Source organism: Lepus europaeus, chromosome 9 (assembly GCF_033115175.1).
Source record: "Lepus europaeus isolate LE1 chromosome 9, mLepTim1.pri, whole genome shotgun sequence".
In the NCBI taxonomy this organism is placed as follows: Eukaryota; Metazoa; Chordata; class Mammalia; order Lagomorpha; family Leporidae; genus Lepus; species Lepus europaeus.
In genome coordinates, this window is record NC_084835.1 from 96140787 (window position 1) to 96164441 (window position 23655).

Consider the following 23655-nt stretch of genomic DNA (forward strand, 5'->3'; position numbering starts at 1 on the left):
ACCCTCACCCCAAATCTAAGACAGCTCCCAGCATGTAACAGGTGAACAATGAATACTTGTTGAATGAATAAAACATTCCTAATCCAAATGTACATGAACACATACATACGTAAGTACAGGAAAATGGGAGAGTATCCAACAGAAAACCACCAAATGCTGAAGGTATCAAAAACGATGTCTGTACACAGATAAAGGTGAATATGGTTTCAAAGAATAAGTATCAAAGATATCTTCAGAACTCAGGACTGGCTATCTTCCATTTCTTCCAAGACGAGAGAAATGTTTGCACAGCAGTGAGTCACCGGGTGGCTGTAGAAGGGGCCACTGCCACGGCTGCACACTCCTCTCCCGGCAGACACACAAGATGGCCAACCACGTACCCAGAGCAACAGCTCAGACTGCACATAATTTTAAGCTGAAAATCTTGTTAAACAGATTCTCCCTCACCGTCTAAAATTCTGAATTCCTAACATATAAAATAACATTTGATTTATAAACCGAACACAACATACTTGTTGGTCCTTATCTGCTAACCATGCCTCAGCATTGCTTTCCTAGGTATTTCACAGAAGCAATTACATTTCCCAAAGGTCCATTTCACAATACAATCTGCTAAACTAAACCCAATGAAACTACTCAAAAGACCAGAAGGCCTGTGTTGGATTACTTTAAAACACCTTTTCAAAAAGGGTATTTATACTTATGATCAGAATTTTTTAAAAATTAGGATAAACTGCTGAAGTAATTCTAGCATATCCCTGAAAATAATTATACTGCTACTTGTGCATTTTTTTAATGAAATGAGGAGATAAATCCATAAACTACTAAGTTATACAAGTCAATTCTTGTCTGGTGCAATTAGGTTGTAAGGCAAAGGGACTTAATCCATAGACACTTACACTGTACTCCAGAATCAACTGGTGCTGGCTCTGTCAGTGCAGTATTACTGGCAATGATGTCATGCTACACTGTTTTGGTATAAGAACAAAGTGGTAATGGAGATAAGAGGTTTGGAAAGATTTTCAGTATGGTTTCCTTATAATGAAACTTAGCAGTAAACAAACAAACACAAAAAGAATGAGTATTTAAGCCCACTGAACACATTAAGGTCAAGGATTTCAAAAATTAATCCACTTTTCTTCCCCCAAGAGTTTATTTTTGGTAAAAGGCAGAAAAATTAGTTTTTCTACAAGGAAAATCTGCTTCTAAATGATAATTTGAAAATCTTGATATATATTATATATTAAAAAAGACACACAAAAATAACGGAGAAATGGGAATAACAGATTAGGTACTGTAACTTTATAAAGGCTTGCCTAGATCAAGAAGCAGCACACACACACCTCATTTATGCAAATTAAAAATGTGTATAAACAGCACAATACTGTGATACTGGATCATGATACATTACCTGTACACATTACTACTACTGTTATTAATAAACCTTTGGGACACGCAGTTTTATGCCCAACAAGACAGCATTAAGTCTTTAAAATCTTCTCTTCCTCCTTTATGGGAGGGTATTTCTAGACACTAATTTTCCCATCTAATATTCAAATATAGGAAACAGATTCCACAAGGTGCTTTAACTGATGAGACCTCAAGTGCTGTTTTCTCTCTTGAATTTCTGGACAGTAAACAGTCCATGGGGACCATACACGAATACTATGATAGCAGAGCTGTTACACGGAGTCTGTCAATGGGACTTGACTGGTGCTGAAGCTTTACGACATGCTTGAGCAGCGCACTGACGGGGATCCCATCTGAGTTAATACTTTGTCCAACCACTGTAGAGGTCCATTCAGATGAAGTTCAATCCAGCAAGGAGTACTTGTGACTGTCTGCCTTCTGTTTAAACGAGTACAAGAAAATAATTATAAATTAAAACAACATGACTAGGTCTAGGCATATACGTTAAGAATTGAGAAATTAGAAGGCTGCATATACTAAAATCTAGTTTCTTTTTCTTTCATTTTTATCTGAGACAGATGGACAGTGAACACTCCCACCTGTCCAGAACAGCTGGGGCTGTGCCAAGGCCAGGTGGTGCCAAGGTGCCATGAGCTGGGAATGCAATCCAGGTATCCCATGTGGGAACTCAATCACTTGAGTCTCCCCACTGCTGCCTCCCAGGGTCTGCATGAGCAGGAAGCTGAAGTTAGGAGCAAAAGTCAGAAACTGAACTCAAGCACCTAATATGGCAATAATAATTAGTAATTAACTTTGGAAATCTCATTATTTTGAACCCTGTTGATCCTCACAGTCAAGCAAGGTATTTCTAATGAATTTTGGTGGTGAGCACTGTGGCACAGTGAATTAAGCAGCCGCTTGGGACGCCTGCATCCCTGGAGTATCTGGGACAGAGTCCTGCCACAGGGCTTCCAATCCAACTTCCTGACAATGTACCTGGGAGGCAACAAATGATGGCCCAAGTACTTGGGCTCCTGCTATCCATGCAGGAGACCAGGATGGAGTCCCTGGATCCTGGTTTTGGCTTAGTCCAGTCTTAGCTGTTGTGGACATTTGAGGAGTGAATCAGTAGATGGAAATCTACCTCTGCCTTTCAAATAGAAATAAACAAACATAAATAGGAATTCTTCAGACATCTAAATTCCCTGTTCACTGTATTTCCTAAATGTTATGCTAACAACTAAGCTGGCATTAAAAAACTGAAAAATCATTGTAGAAATGTAACCATTAGGTCTCTGCGGAACTCTACTCCAGCACCATCAAAGATAAAAGCTCCTGGTGCCCACCCACAGTAAGCCACACGGGTTTGATTTGTAAACATTACAGGAAACTACTTGATTATCTAAAACCAGAGAGGTACCTGACTCCAAACACCCATCAAAAACCTATTCTATATTGCTGCTTCTATAATCATAGATTTCAATTTATCTCTGATTAAGAATGTGAAGGAAAGATGACAGCATCTCTCTCCACAATTAGAACTCTTCTTAGTAGACCACCTATAGACACACACGGCACTTTCCCTAACTCCATTAAATTCCTACTATACTCTGCATTATTTTGATGTTTTGAAGAAAAGAGTCTGACCTAAAAAACTATTATCAGATAGTACCACCTCAATCTAGTTTTACTGTCAATTTAGGTCAATTCAACTCCAAATGAAAAAAAGGCATTCAGATACTACATATCGAAAGGATAATGATCAAACAAAACAACTACAGTAAAGTAACAAAACTAATTATTCTCCAACACAACCCAGCGTAAGAATGATAAGCTTTCACTGTAGGATATAAATGTCTAACATACTTTGTTTTTATAAAACTGTTCAACCAGCAGACTTCAAATCTTGCCATTTTACAAGGCAGGTGCCTCAAGGCTGACACTGCGGCATAGCAGCAGAGCCGCTGCCTGTGACACTAGCTTACCATGCGGGCACTGGTTTGTGCCCTGGTTGCTCGACTTCCCATCTAGCTTCCTGCTAATGACCTAGGAAGAGCAGCAGAGAATGGCCCAAGCACTCGGGCTCCTGCCAGAGTGGGAGCCCAGGATGGAGCAGCAGCCTCCTGGCTTTGGCCTGACTCAGCCCTGCAGCTGTGCTCACTTGGGGATTGAATCAATGCAGGGAAAATTCTCTCTCTCTCTAACTCTTTCAAATAAATAAATGACAAAAGTCAGATGCTTCACAACTTGTTCAAAAACAGGAAACCAAGTCCAAATCAAACCAAATAAATGTTGAAGGAACTAAACAAAACAGGAATACAACTACTATATGAGTATTTCTTAAGCAGGCATGCACAGAGTAAGCAATACTTGGACAAGTTGCCGAAAGACTGTGTCTTACTTAAGTTCTATCCTTTAATGTGCTAAGAAAGAACTCTTCCCATTCTTTGATGTGGAATCCAACCTATCACCTAATTTAGCAATAATATTGTACACACTGATGACAAATTAAAACTGAGTTTTGTGAGACCCAATTATGTAACTGTTAATCCTCTCCTTAGAGAAGAGGTTAAGAGTCAAGCAGAACTGTCTTCCAATCCCATCTCAACCATTTATGATATGTTCTGGGGCAAATTATCAAAATTTTTTTTTCTTTTTCTTTTTCTTTTTCTTTTTCTTTTTTTTTTTGACAGGCAGAGTGGACAGTGAGAGAGAGACAGAGAGAAGGGTCTTCCTTTTTGCCGTTGGTTCACCCTCCAATGGCCGCCACGGTAGGCGCGCTGCGGCCGGCACACCGCGCTGATCCGATGGCAGGAGCCAGGTGCTTATCCTGGTCTCCCATGAGGTGCAGGGCCCAAGTACTTGGACCATCCTCCACTGCACTCCCTGGTCACAGCAGAGAGCTGGCCTGGAAGAGGGGCAACCGGGACAGGATCGGTGCCCTGACCGGGACTAGAACCCGGTGTGCCGGCGCCACAAGGCGGAGGATTAGCTTAGTGAGCCACGGCGCCGGCCAAATTATCAAAATTTTCTAAACAAATTTCCAAACAATTCGTGAATCACAAAGAGTGCAACTGCATCAATTTTAATCATTTAAACAAAAGATTAACAACATAAAACGTGATTCTTATCCGGATATACAGCACAGTGGCTGGCATCACAACAAGTACCCTCTCCTCCTGAATAACAGCCCCCTGATCTGAACTTCAAAGAGGGGGGCTATGTTTTATCCAGTGGACGACCAAAACCATGGATAACACCGAGCCCTATACACACTATTAAGGTTTTACCCATACATACATACTTAGTACATATCATTTACAAATTAGGCACACAGTAAAAGATGAATAATGACATAAAAAATAGAACAATTAAAAGAATATAATAATTTACTTAAAGCTTATTATTTCAGGAATTTTCCATTTAATATTTTCAGAACTTGGCTGATCACAGGAACTGAAACTGTAGATGAGAGAGGACTATTGTATTTGGCCTCAACTTATTTGACCAGCCTTATTTTTCTCTATATGCTTTCAGCCAAACCAAACTGCTATTGAATTGTCAGGATTATAATTTCCTATCCCACCCACCCCGTCTGTGACCACTGCATCTTACAGAACCTGGACTGAGACTGTGTGCCATCTTTACCAGGCAGCCATCCTCAAGTTCTAACTGCCAACGCTTCTCTTTCCATGAGCTGACATAAGCCTTGCAATATACTCCTTTTATGGTATTCAGCAACCTGCATTATGTTAAAATGTGTGTCTGTGTTAATCAGATTTCCTATAATGCCAGCACAGTTAATTTGCAACAGTTTTGATTCTACAGACCTCCACCTTTCTTTCATTATTTTACATAAGGATCTGCTGACCTTATTACCAATATGAAAACAGATACATGGGAACTCCAAAAGATGCGAACAATGGAATAAGAAAATAATTACACAGTGGAAACTTAAAAACTGGATATGGATTTCATACCGGTATTCTGCTCCCCAGCCTTTCACAAAACTCATTCTTATGGTGCACATTCTAGTTAGCTGATACACGGCTTCAAAACCCTGATTAACAGACTGAGCCAGCAGAGCAGCAAATTCCTGGTTGTTGAAGATCTTGAGATTACAGCCTATGATTGAGGGGAAAAATAAAAGAAACTGTGTAAAAAAAAAAGTATCATTATTAGAAAGTAATTTTAAAACAGCTAGAGGTTTTAGAATACAAGCATGCAAATCAATGCCTGATTCCTAACATTATTAGCAACTAGAAAAATGAAGCAAATTGATGTGACAGGTTTATTGACATTGTTGAATCATACCTGGTGGAATTTTACACACTGTTGCAGGGTGCCAGCCGTATCTCTGATTACAATTGGGGCTCTGCACAAAGATTGCACTATCACTTAGGCACTCAGCAAAAACTTCCCCACCTATGTAATATAAGCGCACTCCTCTTCCTAAAACAAAATACATATGGGATTAGTTTTATAACACTGTTTCAGTGTGACTTTGGAAGAGTCTTCATGGAGACATTCTAAAATGGCGTGAGCTATTTCACAGCAATGCTTTTCTGAAGTCTAATGTCGAAATATACCACTGTATATTTTTATAGGTTTTTTCTAACAACAATTTTACTAAGTTTTAAAAGCAACATGAGGGTACTTCAAAAAACTCATGGAAAAAAATGGAATTAAAAGATAAGTTTACTTCGGTGCAAAAACCTTTTTGAAATCCATGCATACCTTTCATAGCACACATTTGCCACGACCTTCTTGAAGACCCTGCACATATGCTTATCAAAAGCATTTCAACAAGAAAAGGACATGGATAGTAAAATATTTTCACACAAAGTATATATTATTTTAAAATAAGAAACAGTTAATTCTGAAGGAATTAGCTAATGTTTTGACAAAGATATCTTCATTAAAATAGTTTTTCCTTAAAGATCCACTAAGATTAAGAAGATAATAAAAAAAATTTCAAGAGTTTAAGCATCATTCACCCTTTTTGAAACTATGTATTATGGTGGCAACCAAAATCTCTCTTAACATAAGCAGAATTAGCTACGGGAAAACTTATCCTAGCAGACAGTCCTAACAGCTCGTTCAGCATTTGACAGATCAAAGACACACACACACAAATCAGAAATAAGAATTTGTAAAACAGAATTGTCGGAGGCAGATTCTAAAGTGTCCCTAAGAGTCAGCCCTGGCATTCTGCACCTTCTCTGTTACTCAATCCAATAGCAGGTGCTGCCGGGAAGGGACTCTGCAGGTGGCATTAAGGAAGCAATCACTGGAGGAGGATTATCTTTGTTATGCAGTAAAAGAAATCAATAAGCCAGATTTGGTAAATGCAAAAACTGGTAACTTATTAAGATTATGGGATATTTGTAAAACAATCAGGCATGCTTGCCCATTAGTAAAAGATTAAGCCGAAAAAGTAGATTTTTCAGGCAGTATTCTCTGATCAAAACTACTTAATACACTAGAAATTTGAAGTACAAAAAATTATCTGATAAATACAGCAACCCAAAATTTTATAGAAAGAAGTGAATAAAGTTTCTGTTAAATTTTTATGCGGAACCCCAATTAAAATACAAATACACAGAAAAAAACCCACAATTATTCTGGTAAATGTAGGGGTAGACAGATATTCAAAAGTCTTTCTGAGCTACAAGCACATCTGGGTATGTTAACGAGATTATCCACATTTATACACCAAGCAAGATTTGAGAACTTCCACACGGAGACAGTTAACAGATCTCCTAATCACTATCATTTTGCAGTACCAAAATCACTCTGGCTAGCAGCATTACTTCCCATGGGAGATGAGAGCTAATTCAAGGAAAACAGAAGCAAAGTTTGGTTAAGTTACTTTGAAGATAAGAATGACATTCAATTATTAGAGGCTCTCAAACTTATTTGATTCACTGCTAAAAAAAATATTGAGGACTCCAAAGAGCTTCTGTTTGTATGGATCACATTTATGGAAACTTAGACGTCAGATATTAAAACAGACTTGAAAAAATACACAAATTCAATTAAAAATAAATCAATCATATCACCATTAATGTTTACAGAAAACAACCATATTATCCAAAAGAAAAAAATAGTGAGAAGAGTGACAATGCTTCACATTTTTGCACATCTCTTAGGTCTGTCAGAACATAGCTGGATTTTCCTATCAGATCTACATTTGGTAGATCTTGCAAATCCATATGCCATGTAGCCTTTGAAATACTCCAGTGTGTACTTATGAAAGAATGAGAGTAAAAATGGTACCATCGTAATAGTTCTGACCTCAGAAATTTGCAAGTATTTCTGGGACTACCAGAGGTCCGAGACCACACTTTGAGACCCTTCTGAATTATATTAAAAGATAGCTCTTGCTTTAAATATTCAGCCTCAGATTTTTAAAATCATTTAATATGCAAGCTCACAGAAGGAAGAAAAAAAATACAACAGGGGATATAAACAAACTAGGGAAGAGGACTTCATGATTTATAACAATTAACCCTAGTTTCTAAACACACTCATTTTATGATGGCAAAGACTTAACAAACTTATGTTATTGTAACACATTATTTAAGAACTTTTCAGTGTCAAGAGTGCCAAATAATAATTTGAAGGTAAGAGTTTGCAGACTGAAGAATCAAAGAAAGCCTGTGTACTTAAACATGACAGCAGCTGAACTGCCAGAGGACTGGGTTTTTATACGTAAGTTCTTTGCACAGGGAACATAAAACATACCTATATGTCTTCTTGTCATTTCTACTGTGGCGTTTCGGTTCACATTGGACAGTAACCCTAAGCAGAACCTCTCTGAGTTTGATGGATCTGTAAAGCCATCTACTGTGAGGGAAGGCTGGGAGGCATGGAAGGTCTCTCCAACCCTCTGGTTCAATTCATAATATGCTATTGAACACCAAAAGGCCGGTTCTGAATAAGTAACTGGCTGCAAATCTAGGAGAAAGGAAGCATAAAAAAAAAAGTATGTGAACAACTCAAGTCATAAAGAGATGGAATCTCATCATCTCACATGCCCTGTGCCAGCACACACTGGCAACAGCTCTAGAGACCGAGGTAACATGTTTATCCGTTTCCACAGCTCCTACCAGATTTTCCAATTTTCAAATCTCCCTCATCTCACAAAGTCACATTATGTTGGATTATTCGTTTTACCAGTAGTTTCAGCTTAGCTCTTACTCAAATACAACATTACCAGAGCCCAACCCTGGAACCTGTTGTACTTAGGGCATTTCTAAAAAGCATAATAAAGGTAAATCCAGTAGAATAAAACTGGAGCAAAGACTAATGAGTTGGAAGTCATAAGAAGAAACACTGTCTTAAAGGAAGACAAAAAACGTGAGATATTTTTTGATATTTCTCTATTTTAACATGAGACTCTCAGTGAGTTACCAAATTAGAACCAAAAAGTACTAAAACACAAAGAGCACACAAGTATCAATAGAACAAGGGCTCAAGAGTACTCATTTCATCAGAAAAGTGGGAGCACATGTGCTGAACCTTGGTACTCTTGACTAAGCTAAGCGTATCATAAATAATAATATTATGGAAGAAAAAAAACCTGACAACTTTGTAGAACTTTGAATGGCTAGAAACTGAAGGGGAACTATAAATATAAAAGAGCACGTAAAATAAATCACAGGAACCCATAAATATATACACACATATGTGTATATAGCTCTAAAACACATATTTTATATGTATATACATGTATTTAAATATACCTCTTATAGTAGTAACTGATAAGATATACTGTAAAACAAACCCATAGATACATATAATAGGCTATAAAATTTTTGATGAATAAAGTATAATTTCAATGAATAGAAAGATCATTTATTACATTCATATGTACCAATAGAGACTTTAGTAATACTGAGACACAATAATATCTATTTTGTCTTTTTAAATATTTATTCATTTATTTGTAAGTCAGAGTTAGAGAGAGCGAGGTCTACCACCTGCTGGTTCATTCCCCAAATGGTTGCACCAGGCAGGTTTGAACAAAGCAGAAGCCAGGAGCTTCATCCAGGTCTCCCACAGGGGTGCAAGAGCCCAAACACTTGAGCCATCCTCTGTTGGCTCTTCCCAGGCCATCAGAAGGTAACTGGACTGGAAGCAGAGCAGCCGGGACATGAACCAGCACTCATATGGGATGCCGACATAGCAGATGGCAGCTTGATCTGCCATGCCACAACACCGGCCCCCAGTAATCTCTATTTTAAAAAAGCACTAATGTAGGGACAGGTGTGTGGCCTAGCAGTTAAGCCGTGGTTAAGATGGCCATGTCCCATATCACAGTGTCTGGGTATAATTACAGCTGGGGTTCCTGCTTCTGGCTTCCTATTAATGGGGACCCTGTGAGACAGCAATGATGGCTTAGGTAACTGGGTCCCTGCCACCATGTGGGAGACTTGGCTTCAGTTCCTAGTTCCCAATTTTGATTTGGCCAAGCTCCAGCCATTATAAGCATTAAGATAGTCAAACAGCCAACTGCAGCTTGCTTTCTCTGTCTCTCAAATAGATTCATTTTTAAAAAATTAAAAGCACTAATGTAAATCATTTGCATGATTACTTGATTATTCCTTGTTACTCCTTTCTTGCTTAGAAAATAGTTTTATGCAGGTGATACAGTGTAAGAATGGCAGGGGAAAAGCTATTTGCAACTTACCCAAGCTGTGATTAACAGGGGAAAGAGTAGTAGGAGACAGTTCTGCTGGAGAGCCTAAAACAAAAAGATTCAATTTTTTAATGCTCAAGTATTTCTAGAAATTCTATATTACTTAATACAATTGGTTATACTGGTGGTAATTATCACCGATAATATACAACTTAAATGCCAAGAATTCAAAACATACTGCTGCTTTAATTTGCTCCTATACATAAAAGGTATAAAAGATTATAAACAGTTCTGGCTTCTAGCCACCCAGCTCTTTTCCAAAGCCATCTAACGTTGGAAGTGCTTATGTATGCTCCAGAAACACCGTAAGCACGCTTACTTGTAATGTGCCTCTATCAGAGATTGCTCATGTTGCTATGCTTCCTATTCACCATCTACACCTATCAGCCAGCTGTGTGGCATCGTACTATGAACCCATATTGATGGACAGTCAGGTTATTTCAATCTACTGCTTCAAAACCCAAGATGGGAACAATTCATCTTGCACATTTTGCATACTTCCAATCACATTGAAGGACAGCCTTATCAGGGAAACTGTGAGATCAGATTTGTGCACTTTGTAATTCTGATAGATATCTGGCAGAGTTACCACTCAGTAACAACACAAATGGAGAGGGATGCCCTTGGTAAGAGGTGTTGTGTCTTAATTTGCATTTCTCATAAAAATGACATTTTGTTTCCTTCTGTGACGAGTCTGTTCTGCTCATTTCTGTATTGTGCTGTTGATCACACTGTCCTTACTGACTTGTAAAGGCTCTTTGAGGATTAAGGATATTTGTCCTTTCACGGGTGGATGCTTGGATCTGGTCATCAGTTTTGCAACTCAATTCATTAAAAACAAATGTTACAGGACTTAATTTGTGAATCATTTTGGGGTTTGTCACAAGTTGATAAAAGTGGTGGTGATGGTTCCTTCTGGCTGAAAGACAACATTTCAAGTATTTTCTCAGTAAGCATGATACTGGCCTTAAGACTAAGAAGAGAAAAACATTACTTAAGATTTTTGTTCATGGCCAGTATCAAGCGACACTAGTCTGCAGATTTACACAAGTACTGTGTGTAAGACCCTGTGAACAAGGTCCTAACAATCTGGAAGCTTAATGTCTTTATGCTCTGGAACGGTTTAAAGAGTACCAGCATAATCAGTCAATAATTTCCTAGCATTTACTCCAAGACATTCTGTTTCTTCTATCCAAGTGATTTGTTGAGAATTTTATTTTCCTATAAAATTGATCTCTCCTTATATAGGTTAAATCTAACCAAGAAAATAAGGTGAGGTGAGAGAGAGGGAGAAATACACAAACTAGGAAGATGAACAAACACACACAACGGAAAAAGAGGAAAAAACAAACACCGATAGACTACTTGGCTCAATTCTATGCAACTATATTTAAAAGACAGTTTTCACAAAATATTAAATAATCATAATTACCAACATGAGATACATTTTGTTTCTGGTCCTCATTCGCTACACATTTAGGGGAAGTTATCTAAAAGAGGATGACCCACAGCTCCAAAGCTTTAAAGGTACCCCTGGGCACAGGTGCAGAGTAAGACATGAGCCTAAGCTGCACTCCCTTTCTCACCATACACCACGATAACCAGGGCGGAAAATAGCAGGCGAAAGGTGAAACAGCAGCTCCTGGATAAGCAGGTGAATGCGAGAGAGAGAACAGATGAGGATTATTTTTTTAGAAGACAGAAGTCTTCCATAACACAATTAAGTTATGTTCCTTTTTTGTCCCTCACTCTGAAAAATCTGTTGGCAAGTCACAACAGGTACAAGAAAGGTCAAAATATATTTAGAACAATGAAGGAAAATTCATGCTGTTTCCTGAAGCAGATGTAAGTAAACAAAGTCACTAGCAGAAATGGAAGAAACTGTCCAATTACTCATATCTATTAAAGACTTACTTCTCCATTCAATACTTATCAAAAGGGACCAGCAGAATCACTTGGACTAACAGGAGTCCAGTCAAATGTGACAAAAATTAATTTACAGATTACAGAAAGGCAGGCTCATTATAAAATTAAGTTTGTTAGTTAATATGAACTTTGAGGCAAATGTAACTATTCAAGTCTGGCCCACTAGAAGCACTCAGTTGTTAGACGTGATAATTGTCCTGTTTCAGCTACTTTCAATCAACAGTGTCTGCTACTGCAGCTAAAACAGCTACAGAAATCTTTGTAAATATATTCTTGCATACAGGTTCATATATATTTATAGGACATATTTTTCATAAAGGAAGTGTTCAATAAAAAGGAAATTTTACTCAGTACCAGAGAGTCCTCTCAAAATGTTCAGTCTCACCAAGTTTATGAGCTGGTGTTTCTTCACATGTCACTACCTGCTGACATCAGCCAATCTGATGGGTTTAAAGGGAGCAATGCTTTTTTTGTTGTTGTATGTAGTACACTCATGTTCTTGCTTCCATTTTTCTATTAACTACTGTATTTTTTTTTCCTTTTCTGTCTACAAAATTTTAAATTTAGAAGTCAGTTCTTCTGACTTCTCAGTCATTTGCAAATATTTCCACCAGTTTTTGGAACTGTTCTAAAAACTTTTTTAAACAAATAGATGTTAAAGTGGTTTTAGGTTCAAAGAAAAATTGAATGTAAACTCAAAAGAGCTTTCATCTACCCTTCCCTTCCCCCTACCCTATCCACAGGAACACCCTCATATCACAATGTACATTTGCTGCAATCAATAATCCAGCATCGACATACCATTATCACCCAAAAAGCCCACAGCTTACATCAGGGCTCATTATTGGTGTTGTGTGTTTTACTAGTTTTGACAAACATATGACAACATGTATCTACCACCTACAACACATACAGGAACTGCCCTAAAAATGCCTTGTCCTCAACCTAGTAATCCCTCCCATTTCTATAACCCCTAACAATCATTGGTCATCTTACTGTCTCCACAGCTGTTTCTTGCAGAATGTCCTAGAGTCGGAATCAGACAGCTTATGTAATCTTTTCAGAATTGCTTCTTCCATTTTCATGCCTGTTCATGGCTTGATAATTCATGCACTCAATAATTCATGCACTCAATATTCCACCATCTGAATGTACCACAGTTTGTCCATTCACCTATGATACATATCTTGCTGGATTCAAGTTTGAGCAATTATGTATAAAGATGCCAAAAACATTTATGTGTTGGTTTTTGTGTAGATAAAAGTTTTGATTCATCTGGGTAAATACAAGGGGCAAAACAGCTAGATCATAAACTAAGAATATGGCTAACTTTTGTTAAGAAACCATCAAACTCTTCCAAGTGGTTGTCCCATTTCACAATCCTACCAGTAATGAATCAGAACTACTGCTCCCCATCCTTATCAGCATCTGGGGTTCTCAGTGATTTGGATTTTGCCATTCTAACAGGTGTATAGAAGCATCTCATTGCAGTTTTAATTTGCTTTGACTTCTTTTTATCTGTTGTATATGTACAATCATTTTTTGCTTGATGGTACAGTGAGGCGTATATAAAATATGTTTTCATTAAAAAAAAACTTTATTCAAAGACTACTCTGTTCCACATACTGCTTCTGATGTCATGATTTGCATCTTTTTATGTTGTATGTCCTAGTTATAGTTATGTTTCACCTTTCAACCTTCATACTACAGATATGTGAGTTACATACCTATGTTATTCTAAATTTGACTATATATCCACCTTTATCAGTGAATTTTATCCTTTGTGGGTTTTCAGTTTAGTAATTAGCATTGTTTTGTTTCTGTTTGAACAACTCCTTTGAAATCTGAAGGCAGGTATTACGGAGATAAACTCCCTTAGATTTTTGTCGGTCTAGGAAAGTTTTTCTCTTGCATTTCTGAAGGAGAGTTTTGCTGGATAGAGTATTTTTGGTAGGCAGGGTTTTCCTTTCAGCATTTTGAATGTATCAAACCACTCCCTCCCAGCCCAGAAGGTCTCTGCTGAGAAATCCACTGATTGTCTAAGGTAGATTCCCTTGCACATGACATGCTCATTTTCTCATGCTGTTTTTATTCACAAGAGCAAAGAGAATCTAAATGTGGACAAATGAACGGATAAAGGAACTACAGTATATATGCATAATAGAACATCATTCAGTCTTAAAAATACAGATGCTACTATTGTATAACAACATGGAGGAAACTGGAAGATATTACACTAAATAAAGCAAGACAAAATATTGCATGATACCATTTATGTGAATGCAATCAATGTACAAAATTCAAATACATAGAAAAAATAAAACAATGAATACAAAGGAGAAAGGAAATTTAGAGATGTATCTTAAAGGGCATAAAGTTGCAGATACACAGAAAGAGTAAGTCTAGAGATCTAACATACAACAATTGTAAAGCATAGAGGAAGCTCAAACATACATACAAAAACACACACAACTATGAAAGGATGACTATGTTAACTTGCTTGACTTAGCAATATCTCAAAAACACCCATTCTTCCCAACTCTCTATCTTTGGAAACTAGCCAGAGGTAGTCTAGTGCAGCAATTAATAAAAAACTCTAGATTCTGACAGCCTAGGTATGAATTTGTCACTTTCTGTGATATTCATTACAATGTTAGGTTTCTAACTTTTGATAAATTATGCACCTTTTTATATTAAGTCATTTTGCTAGCTGTAATTATATGTAATGTTTAAATTTTGCTATTTTACTGTGCTAAACTTTTAGAATTCACGTGTATCATAATTTTACCTGTAAAATAATAGTTTAAATGTTATTTGACTCAGAATAATGGTAGAGATATAAAAAGATAAAAAAGAAATGTTATGTATTGTATGTCAAATCCAGCTACATATACAATGTGTAACTACTTTCTCAAGCTTATTAAGTTCTATATATTTCCAAATTTTTTATGGACATATTTCTGTTCAAATTATTTCTCATTTGTTTTTGGTAAAAACTTCTGCAGAAGGCCGGCACCGCGGCTCAATAGGCTAATCCTCCGCCTTGCGGCGCCGGCACACCGGGTTCTAGTCCCAGTTGGGGCACCAATCCTGTCCCGGTTGCCCCTCTTCCAGGCCAGCTCTCTGCTATGGCCCGGGAATGCAGTGGAGGTGGCCCAAGTCCTTGGGCCCTGCACCCGCATGGGAGACCAGGAGAAGCACCTGGCTCCTGCCTTCGGATCAGCGTGGTGCACCGGCCATTGGAGGGTGAACCAATGGCAAAGGAAGACCTTTCTCTCTGTCTCTCTCTCACTGTCCACCCTGCCTGTCAAAAAAAACCTTCTGCAGAGTTCTCCTTGAATATAGAAGACCAGGCGAAATCTTTACTTTAGACATAATGAGGAAATGCTGAATAAATGAAAAACATCCAATTTTCTTTTGTATCTTTTTAAACTTTTTTTTGTTTAAGATTTTATTTATTTATTTGAGAGAGTTACAGAGGGAGAGATAAAGAGAAAGGTCTTCCTACCGTTGGTTCACTCCCCAAATGGCCGCAAAAGCTGGAGCTGCGCTGATCCAAAGCCAGGAGCCAGGAGCTTCTTCCCGGTCTCCCATGCGGATGCAGGGGCCCACGGACTTGGGTCATCTTCTATTGCTTTTCCAGGCCACAGCAGAGAGCTGGATTGGAAGAGGAGCAGCCGGGACTAGAATAGGCACCCATGTGGGATGCCAGCGCCAAAGGCAGAGGATTAACCTACTGCGCCACAGTGCCAGTCCCCTTTCTTTTCTTAAAGACTTATTTATTTGAAAGGCAGAGTTGACAGAGAGAGAGACAGAGAGAGAGAGAGATTTTCCATTTGCTACTTCGCTCCCCAAGTGGCCACAGCAGCCAGGGCCGGGCCAAACTGAAGCCAGGAGCCTCTTCCAGATCTCCCAATGTGGCTGCAGGGGCCCTGGTACTTGGGCCATCATCCACTGCTTTCCCAGACACATTGGCAGGGAGCAGGATCAGAAGTAGAGCAGCTGGGACATGAATGATTGCTCACGTGGGATGCATCAAGAGATAAAACAGCCAATAAACCAGATCTGTTAAGCAGACACTGGAACTGCCAGATAAAACTTTAAAATGCCAACTGTAATACTAAAAAACTGGCCATGTGACATGAATTCATATAACTGGATTAACAAGAGACCCAAAGTCAGACCCACAAATACTTATCACTTGATTTTCAACAAAGGAGCCAAGGCAAATCAAAGGAGAAAGGAAAGTCACTTCAACAAACCGTGCTAAAACAACTGGAACAAACAAATTCTGAAGGGAAGTCACAGAGAGCAGAGCCGCTAAATCCAAAACATTACTTTTTACCCTTTAACAAATGTTCTTGAAAAACCATAGTCTAAGGCAAACATACAGTAGTGCACACTTGATTAGCCTAAAAGGCAAGAAAACAAGAATAGAGAAATAAAAATTAAAAAAAAAAAATAGCAAAATGGTAACCTAAACTCAGTATCAATGATCATTTTTAAATGGAATAAAATTTCTCATTAAAAGACTGTTAGGCTAAGCAAGACACAAAAGACTGTTAAGCTAAGTCACAAGAAACATACCTACAGATGTGGACACATAGAAAGCAAAAGGATGGAAAACACACTATGTAATTACTGAGATAAGAAAGAAGACATGGGGGCCAGCATCCGGGCACAGCAGGTAAATCTGCTGCCTGGAAACCCGGCCTCCCATATGGATGCTGGTTCGAGTCCTAGCTGCTCCACTTCTAACCAGCTCTCTGCTAATGGCCTGGAAAAACCAAGTGCTTGGGCCCCTGCCACCCATGTGGGAGACCCAGATGAAATCTCCTGTGTCAGCACCTACCATCACAGCCACTTGAGGAGTAAACCAGTGGATGGATGACCTCTGGCTCTCCTTTTCTAACTCTTTCAAGTAACTACATAAATTTTTAAAATTTAAAATTAAGATATGTTAATGAGACATTTTATAATCAGAGTCAATGCATCAGGAAGAAGTAATAATTATAAATGTGCATTACTTAATTATAGAGACCAAGAACATACAAAGTCAAAACTAAGAGAATTATAGACAGAAACAAATAAATCCAAAATCAGAGTTGGAGATTTTGAGACTGCTCTGCATGGTGACAAACAAGTAGACTGAAAATCATAAAGTATTAAGAATATTGAAGCAATCACGGTGTTGACATCACTGACATTTATAGAACATTAAACTGCATCATATACTCTTTTCAGATCTACATGGAACCCTCAGAGCACGCTCATGTACAGCATAAAACAATGTTTCTGTAATTTCAAAGGATTGATGTTGTACATTGTATATTCTAGACCACAACAGAATTAAATCAGAAGCAATGAAGAATCTAGAAAAAAAATGCACCCTTGTTTAAAAAAAAAAACTTTCAAGTAACTCATGGAACAAAACATTTGAGAAAAATTAGAAAATAACTGATAAATAAAAATAATGCACAAAAATCTGTAGCATGGAGCTAAAATTAAGCTTAAAGGGAAATTTATATTTCTAAAGGTTTACATTAGAAAGTACTTGATTCTTTCAGTCTCCCTTCCTCCTTCTGCAACTCTGCCTTTCAACTAAATACATTAACCTCTAAAAGAGAGGGGCCAGTAATCCCCTATTGGTGTGCTGGTTCCAGTCCTGGTTGCTCTGCTCTCCATGCCGCTCCCTGCTGACACATCTGGGAAAGCAGCAGATGATGGGCCAATTACTTGGACCTCAGACGTCATACAGGAGACCCCAGATGGAGTTCTAGGCTCCTGGCTTCAGGCTGGCCCAATCCCTGCTTTGGAGGCCATTTGGGGAGTGATCCAGAGAACGGAGTATCTCTTTGTCTCTATCCCTTTGTCACTCCAACTTCAAATACTTTTTTTTTTTTTTAAATAAAGAATCGAATGATCTACTGTATTGACAAAAGGAAAGCAGACTAACTGCAAAGTAGCTGTAAGAAAATAATGAAGAACAGAAATAAAATAGAAAAGAGACAAAAAATGAAAAAGACAAAATTGGTCTCTTGAAATTACTGATAACTGCCTTACAAGATTTATCAAGAATGAAAGAAATGACAAATTATCAATATTATAAACCTGAAAATAGGACTTTATTAAAAATCTTACATACTTTAAGGGAATAACAAGTTTTAGAAATAATTTTATAGCAGTAAATTCTACAATTTAGATGAAATGAATAAATGTGTTACAAAACACAAGTTACCAAGCATAAACTGAAAATGGGGGATCCACTGTGGCACAGCAGGTCAGGGCACAGCGTCCAATGCAAGTATTCCATAAGAGTGCTGGTTCAAGTCCTAGCTACTTACTTCCAATCCAGCTCCCTGCTAACACACCTAGGAAAGCAGCAGCAGATTACCCCAATGCCTAGGCCCTTGCCACCCACGCAGAAGACCCAGATGGAATTCCAAGCTCCTGGATTCAGCCTGGCCCAGCCCTGGCTAGCAAAGCCATCTGGGAGTGAAGCAAAAGATGGAAGATCGCTCTGTAATTCTGCCTTTCAAATAAATAAATCTTAAAAAAGAAAACAAACTGAAAATCTAAATCCTCAACTAAAATAAACCCTTCCCTACAAGAGATGGTTTCTCTGGTATAATCTATAAATAAAAATACCAACCTGACATACAGTCCTTCTGAAAACAGGAGTAGAGAATCCTTAACAATATATTTATGATATTTAAGGGCTAATTCATCATTATTAAATAGATCAAGGTTGGTGTTATTACAAAATCACTTACTGGAGTTTACCACATAAAGATTAAAGGATTAAAACTACAAGGGTATTTCAAAATGCTCATGGAAAATGGAATTAAAAGGTTAAGCTTATTTTAGTACAAAACATTTTTTGAAACCCTGCATTCAAGGAAATGAACCACCTAACAGATGTAGAAAAAGCACTGGACAAAATTCAACAATCATTCATTAAAAAAACTCAGAACATCAGGATCAGAAAAGAACTTTCTCAACCAGATAAAGAAAATCTACAAAGTATCTACAATTATCATCTTACTTAATGGGGAAATATAGAGTTCCTCTATAATCAAATGCAAAAATATCCATTCTTATGACTTCTATTCAATTGTGTACTGTGATCTTAGCTAAGACAGGAAAAGAAAAGGGATATATTTAACAGATGACATAGTTGTGGATGAGAAAAATCTCAAGAACCTACAGAATACTAGAACAAATAGTGAATTCAGTAAGGATACAGGAAAAAAGCTCAATATACAAAAATTTTCCTAAATCTTAGGAAATAACTAAAAAATAAAATTTAAAAATGGCAGCATTTGCAATAACATTAAAAAGTTGAAAGTGCTGTGGAATGTATCTAATGAAACAGACACTGTACCTTGCCACCAAAACCATGAAAACATGGCAGAGCACCGGTGCTAACAGTAAGCTCACTATCCTGACACCTGCAAACCTGACCCCATATTTTTTACAACCTTATTTTCCTATTTTATAGAGAAGATCCTGAACATGAAGGTGAACTACATCTGTCTGGATTTGTTTGTTGTTTTCCTTCAAATCTTTGTGCAATGAATTTCCTTTTTCTTAATGGTTAATATTTTCTTCAAATATATTTATATCATACTTAACTGAGTTAGGAACATTTTCAATTGCATTACAAATAGTAACCCTGTTGATACCCTATGAGTTAGATACTATCATTATCAATATTTTACAAATGAGGAAGCAGAGTACCTCAGTCACCCAGCTAGTATGTGGAAGAGGAACAATGCAAACTCAGTAATCCAACTCAGAGTCTGACCATGGCTAGAAAAGCAGTCTTCCAAGTGGAGTATCTGAACCCTAGCCTAGGAGTAATTTTCTATTAATTTTTAATTTTTTCTATGCTTTAATCTGTACACTAAATACCTGCATACAATTTATAAATAACTATGTATTTGCTATTAATAATATTCTCTCAAAACCTCCTTACTAACTGTATTAGCTTTCCAGAGCTGCTGTTACCAAGTGCCACATACTGGCTGGCTTAAATCAACAGAAATATATTCTCTCCCAAGTCTGGAGGACAGAATCCCAAATCTATCAGCTGAGCCATGTTCTCTCCAAAGCTGGCAATGTCTATTGCATGCCTTTCTATTCAGTTTCTAGTTTCTCCAACAATCTTTAAAGTCGCTTGGCTGGTAGCTGGGAACGCCAGTGGCTGCCACATATGCACATGGTGTCCTTCCCTGCATGCATCTTCTCTTCTCCTAAGGATAGACCCTCCAATCATACAGGACTAGGGGCACATAGTCCTCCAATACGAGTTCATTTTAACTACATTTGCAAAGATCCAACTTAGAATAAAGTCACATTCTGAGGTACCTGAAGTGTCTAGGACTTCAATATATCTGTTGGGATACCAAATTCAACCTATTGATACATGCAGATTAAAAAATCTTTTAAGGGGCTGGAATTGTGGTACAGAGGGTTAAACTGTCACTTTGAATGCCAGCATTCCACATTAGAGTGTCAGTTTGAATCTCAGCTGCTCTGCTTCTGATCCAGCTTCCTCTTAATGCACCTGGGAAGGCAACAGCAGATGGCCCTAGTGTCTGTCTGGGTCCCCAGGACCCACACGGCAGACATGGATGGAGTTCCTGGTTTCTGATTTTGGCCTGGCCCACACCTGGCTGTTGTGGCCATTTCGGGATCAAATGAGCAGATGAAAAATTTCTGTGTCTCTGCCCTTCTGTCACTCTGCCTATCAAATAAAGAAATAAATCTTAAAACAAAAGCAAAATCCCAAAACCCTGTAAGCCTACATCTTTATATAAAAAGCCTTCAAAAGGTTCATGAAAAATATATATCATGAAAAAACTATGCTTGATTTCCAAAACGCTTCTCACCCAAAAAACTTATCTTTTAATTCCATTTTTCTAAAAATTACCTTCATATAGCCTGGACCAAATACAGTATGTTTAGAAGATAAAGGACTAAACCACAGGGTATGGAATCCACATCTGAGGATCCATCCTACAGATGCTATTTCTTGATACAACTGTTTGGACAAGTATGTTCGTGAAATCATCATGACTTGAAAAGGGACTGATTACAAAATGCACCAGTTAAGCCAACTTTCAAATTTCATGTGCTGTTCAGCCTGAGCACTAACATCCACAAGGCTTTAAAGATTAAGGACGTATCAGAGAGATCTCAAAAACTAAAAAAAAAAAAAAAAAAAAAAAAAGCCCACAAACAAACAAACAAAAAAACCAAAAAACAAAACAAAACAAAAAACCACAGTAACAAGCAGTGGTTCATGTCATGTAAGTCCTTACACCAATTTGTCTACTGAGTTTTTTTTTTTTTTTTAATATCAATTCATTCTGTCCCAGTAAGATGTCCTTCCCCACGGCAGGTATAAAGCACAGTTAGAGACGAGGCCACATTTGCTCTGGATTGGAGCGCTGCATCAGTCAGAACTGGTTCCTGCACAGCACTGAGAGAGAAATGAATGGCAGGGAAGAATCCGGTAACAAACCAACTTCTAGCATCTCATGAACCAGAATTCAGTTACCACAGGAAGTACTTTAAAATGTGTCATTCTAAAAGTCACTGATATCACTCTTTTGAAACAGAACTAGAACTAACCATCACTGAATGGGTGTTTGTACACTGACTGGAACTGCTGTGGTCTTTTGTGTCTGGCTTCTTTCATTTACAGTAATGCTTTCCAGTTCCAAGGTTCGCCCATGTTGTAGTACTTCATTATCCTTTATGTGGCTGAATAAAGTCTGCTGTAGGGCTGTATCTCATTTTATTCATTCATTCATCATTTTATGGATATGTTGCTTTGTTTCCATTTTGGCAATATTATGAATAATGCTTGCATAGGCATTTGTGTACATGTTTTTTATGGACCCAGCTTTAATTCTCTTGGGTGTATGTACCTAGGAGTGAGGCTGTTAGGCCAACTCAATACTTTTCCAAAGCAACTGAATCATTTTACATCCTACTGACAACGTATGAGGACTCAAGTTTTTCTATATTTTCAATAAAACTCAGTGCTGTTTTTCTTTTTTGATTATAGACATCTAGTAGACGAGAAGTAGTATCTCACTGTAATTTATTGTATTCAGCATCTTTTCATGCCATTCACTTTCAAAAGCCACAGCAACAGCTGTCCAACACAATAAAAAAAAGAACATTTTTGCTGATTCAAGAACAGAGTTCTTTAACATCCAGGAATGTCAGAAAGACATATTTGGAAAGTCAAACAATTTGCATTCAGGCTATGTAACATATTATTTCCCATAATCATGAAATTATCTATGTTTCTTAATTATCTGCTTCTCCTAACAGCTCTTGTAAGTATAATCAGGTACAGGAGTTTCTTTAACCTGGAATCTAAAAAAGGAAAAAATTTAAACAAAAGAATTATTGTGGAAAACTTCCTCCTCCTAATGGTAGTCTATTTGAAATAATTTAAATGATTCTAACTCCTCAATGGGTTAGTGTAAAATGTACAGAATGGATGACCATATACTTTGTCAGACTGTGATATTAAAATATGCAATTCTTAAGACAGATGGCAGAATGACAGAGTCGAAATTGGCACAGCTGTGTAAGCCGCCACCTGCAGCACCAGCATCCCATATGGATACAGATTCCAGTCCTGACTGCCCCACTTTCAATCCAGCTCCCTGCTAATGAGCCTGAGAAAGCAGTAGAAGATGGCCCAAGAGCTTGGGGCCCCTGCACCCACATGGCAGGCCTGGAGAAACCTCCTGGCTTTGGCTTGGCCCAGCCCCAGCTGCTGCAGCTATTTGGGAAGTGAACCAGTAGGTAAAAGATCTTTCTGTGTCTCTCCCCTTACCTCTTTGTACCTCTGCCTTTCAAATAAATAAAACAAAAACTTTAAAAAGCTTTGTTGTATGTGGCATTTATTGTATGATCAAAGTTTTTTTCCATCAGTTTGGAGCGGATACATAAATATTAAAATTTAATCATTTTAGGTTAGGTACAAGGTTTGATGAGTGAACAATTTGCTAGAATTCATAACTCACTATTAAATTAAAGGAGCACTGAAAAGCTGAACACCATCCCCCTACTAAATTTTTCTAAAAATCTGTATTGGGCTAATTCTGGTCATTCATCACAAAGAGAGTTATTCATAAAGTAACTAAAACTTGATAAACAGAAGCACGCCTAAGAATACTTAAAAATAAGTAAAGCATGTGAGTGTTTTCAGAATTCGGACAATTATTTTGCAGAGTAGCATATGTTAATTTTTCAATGACAGCATCACCCTCTTTGATAGTTCAGATATGGTTACATAAAGACAGAAGATTCTACTTTTTTTCTTTTGTACATTTCTCAACTTCTCTAAATTTAAGAGAAATATCTTCAGAGTTTCAGAAAATGCAAGAAATGCATAGCCATCCTTGGTATCCACAGGGGATTGGTTCTAGGACTCTTTGAAGACACCAAAATCTGCAATGCTCAACTCCCTTACACAGAATTTATATAAAATTTCTGCAGTATTTGCATATACTTTATGTACATCCTTCTATAAATTTAAAATCACCTATATATTACCTATAATATGTAGCACCATGTAAATGCTG

The 23655-nt window shown here is 37.7% G+C and overlaps 1 protein-coding gene across 5 annotated transcripts in view; it reads right to left on the minus strand.

Moving 5' to 3' along the window:
* Window positions 1-776: 776 nt before the first annotated feature.
* SMAD2 (SMAD family member 2) overlaps window positions 777-23655 on the minus strand; it is a 93141-nt gene continuing 70262 nt past the window's right edge. For all 5 annotated transcript variants that reach the window (XM_062201636.1, XM_062201635.1, XM_062201639.1 and 2 more), the window contains exons 7-11: window positions 10106-10159; window positions 8158-8370; window positions 5725-5862; window positions 5391-5535; window positions 777-1848 (exon numbers count right to left, since the gene is read on the minus strand). In XM_062201636.1, the coding sequence (XP_062057620.1) occupies window positions 1725-1848; window positions 5391-5535; window positions 5725-5862; window positions 8158-8370; window positions 10106-10159 (674 nt within the window). In that variant the 3' untranslated portion in view covers window positions 777-1724. The remainder of the gene's footprint in view (window positions 1849-5390; window positions 5536-5724; window positions 5863-8157; window positions 8371-10105; window positions 10160-23655) is intronic.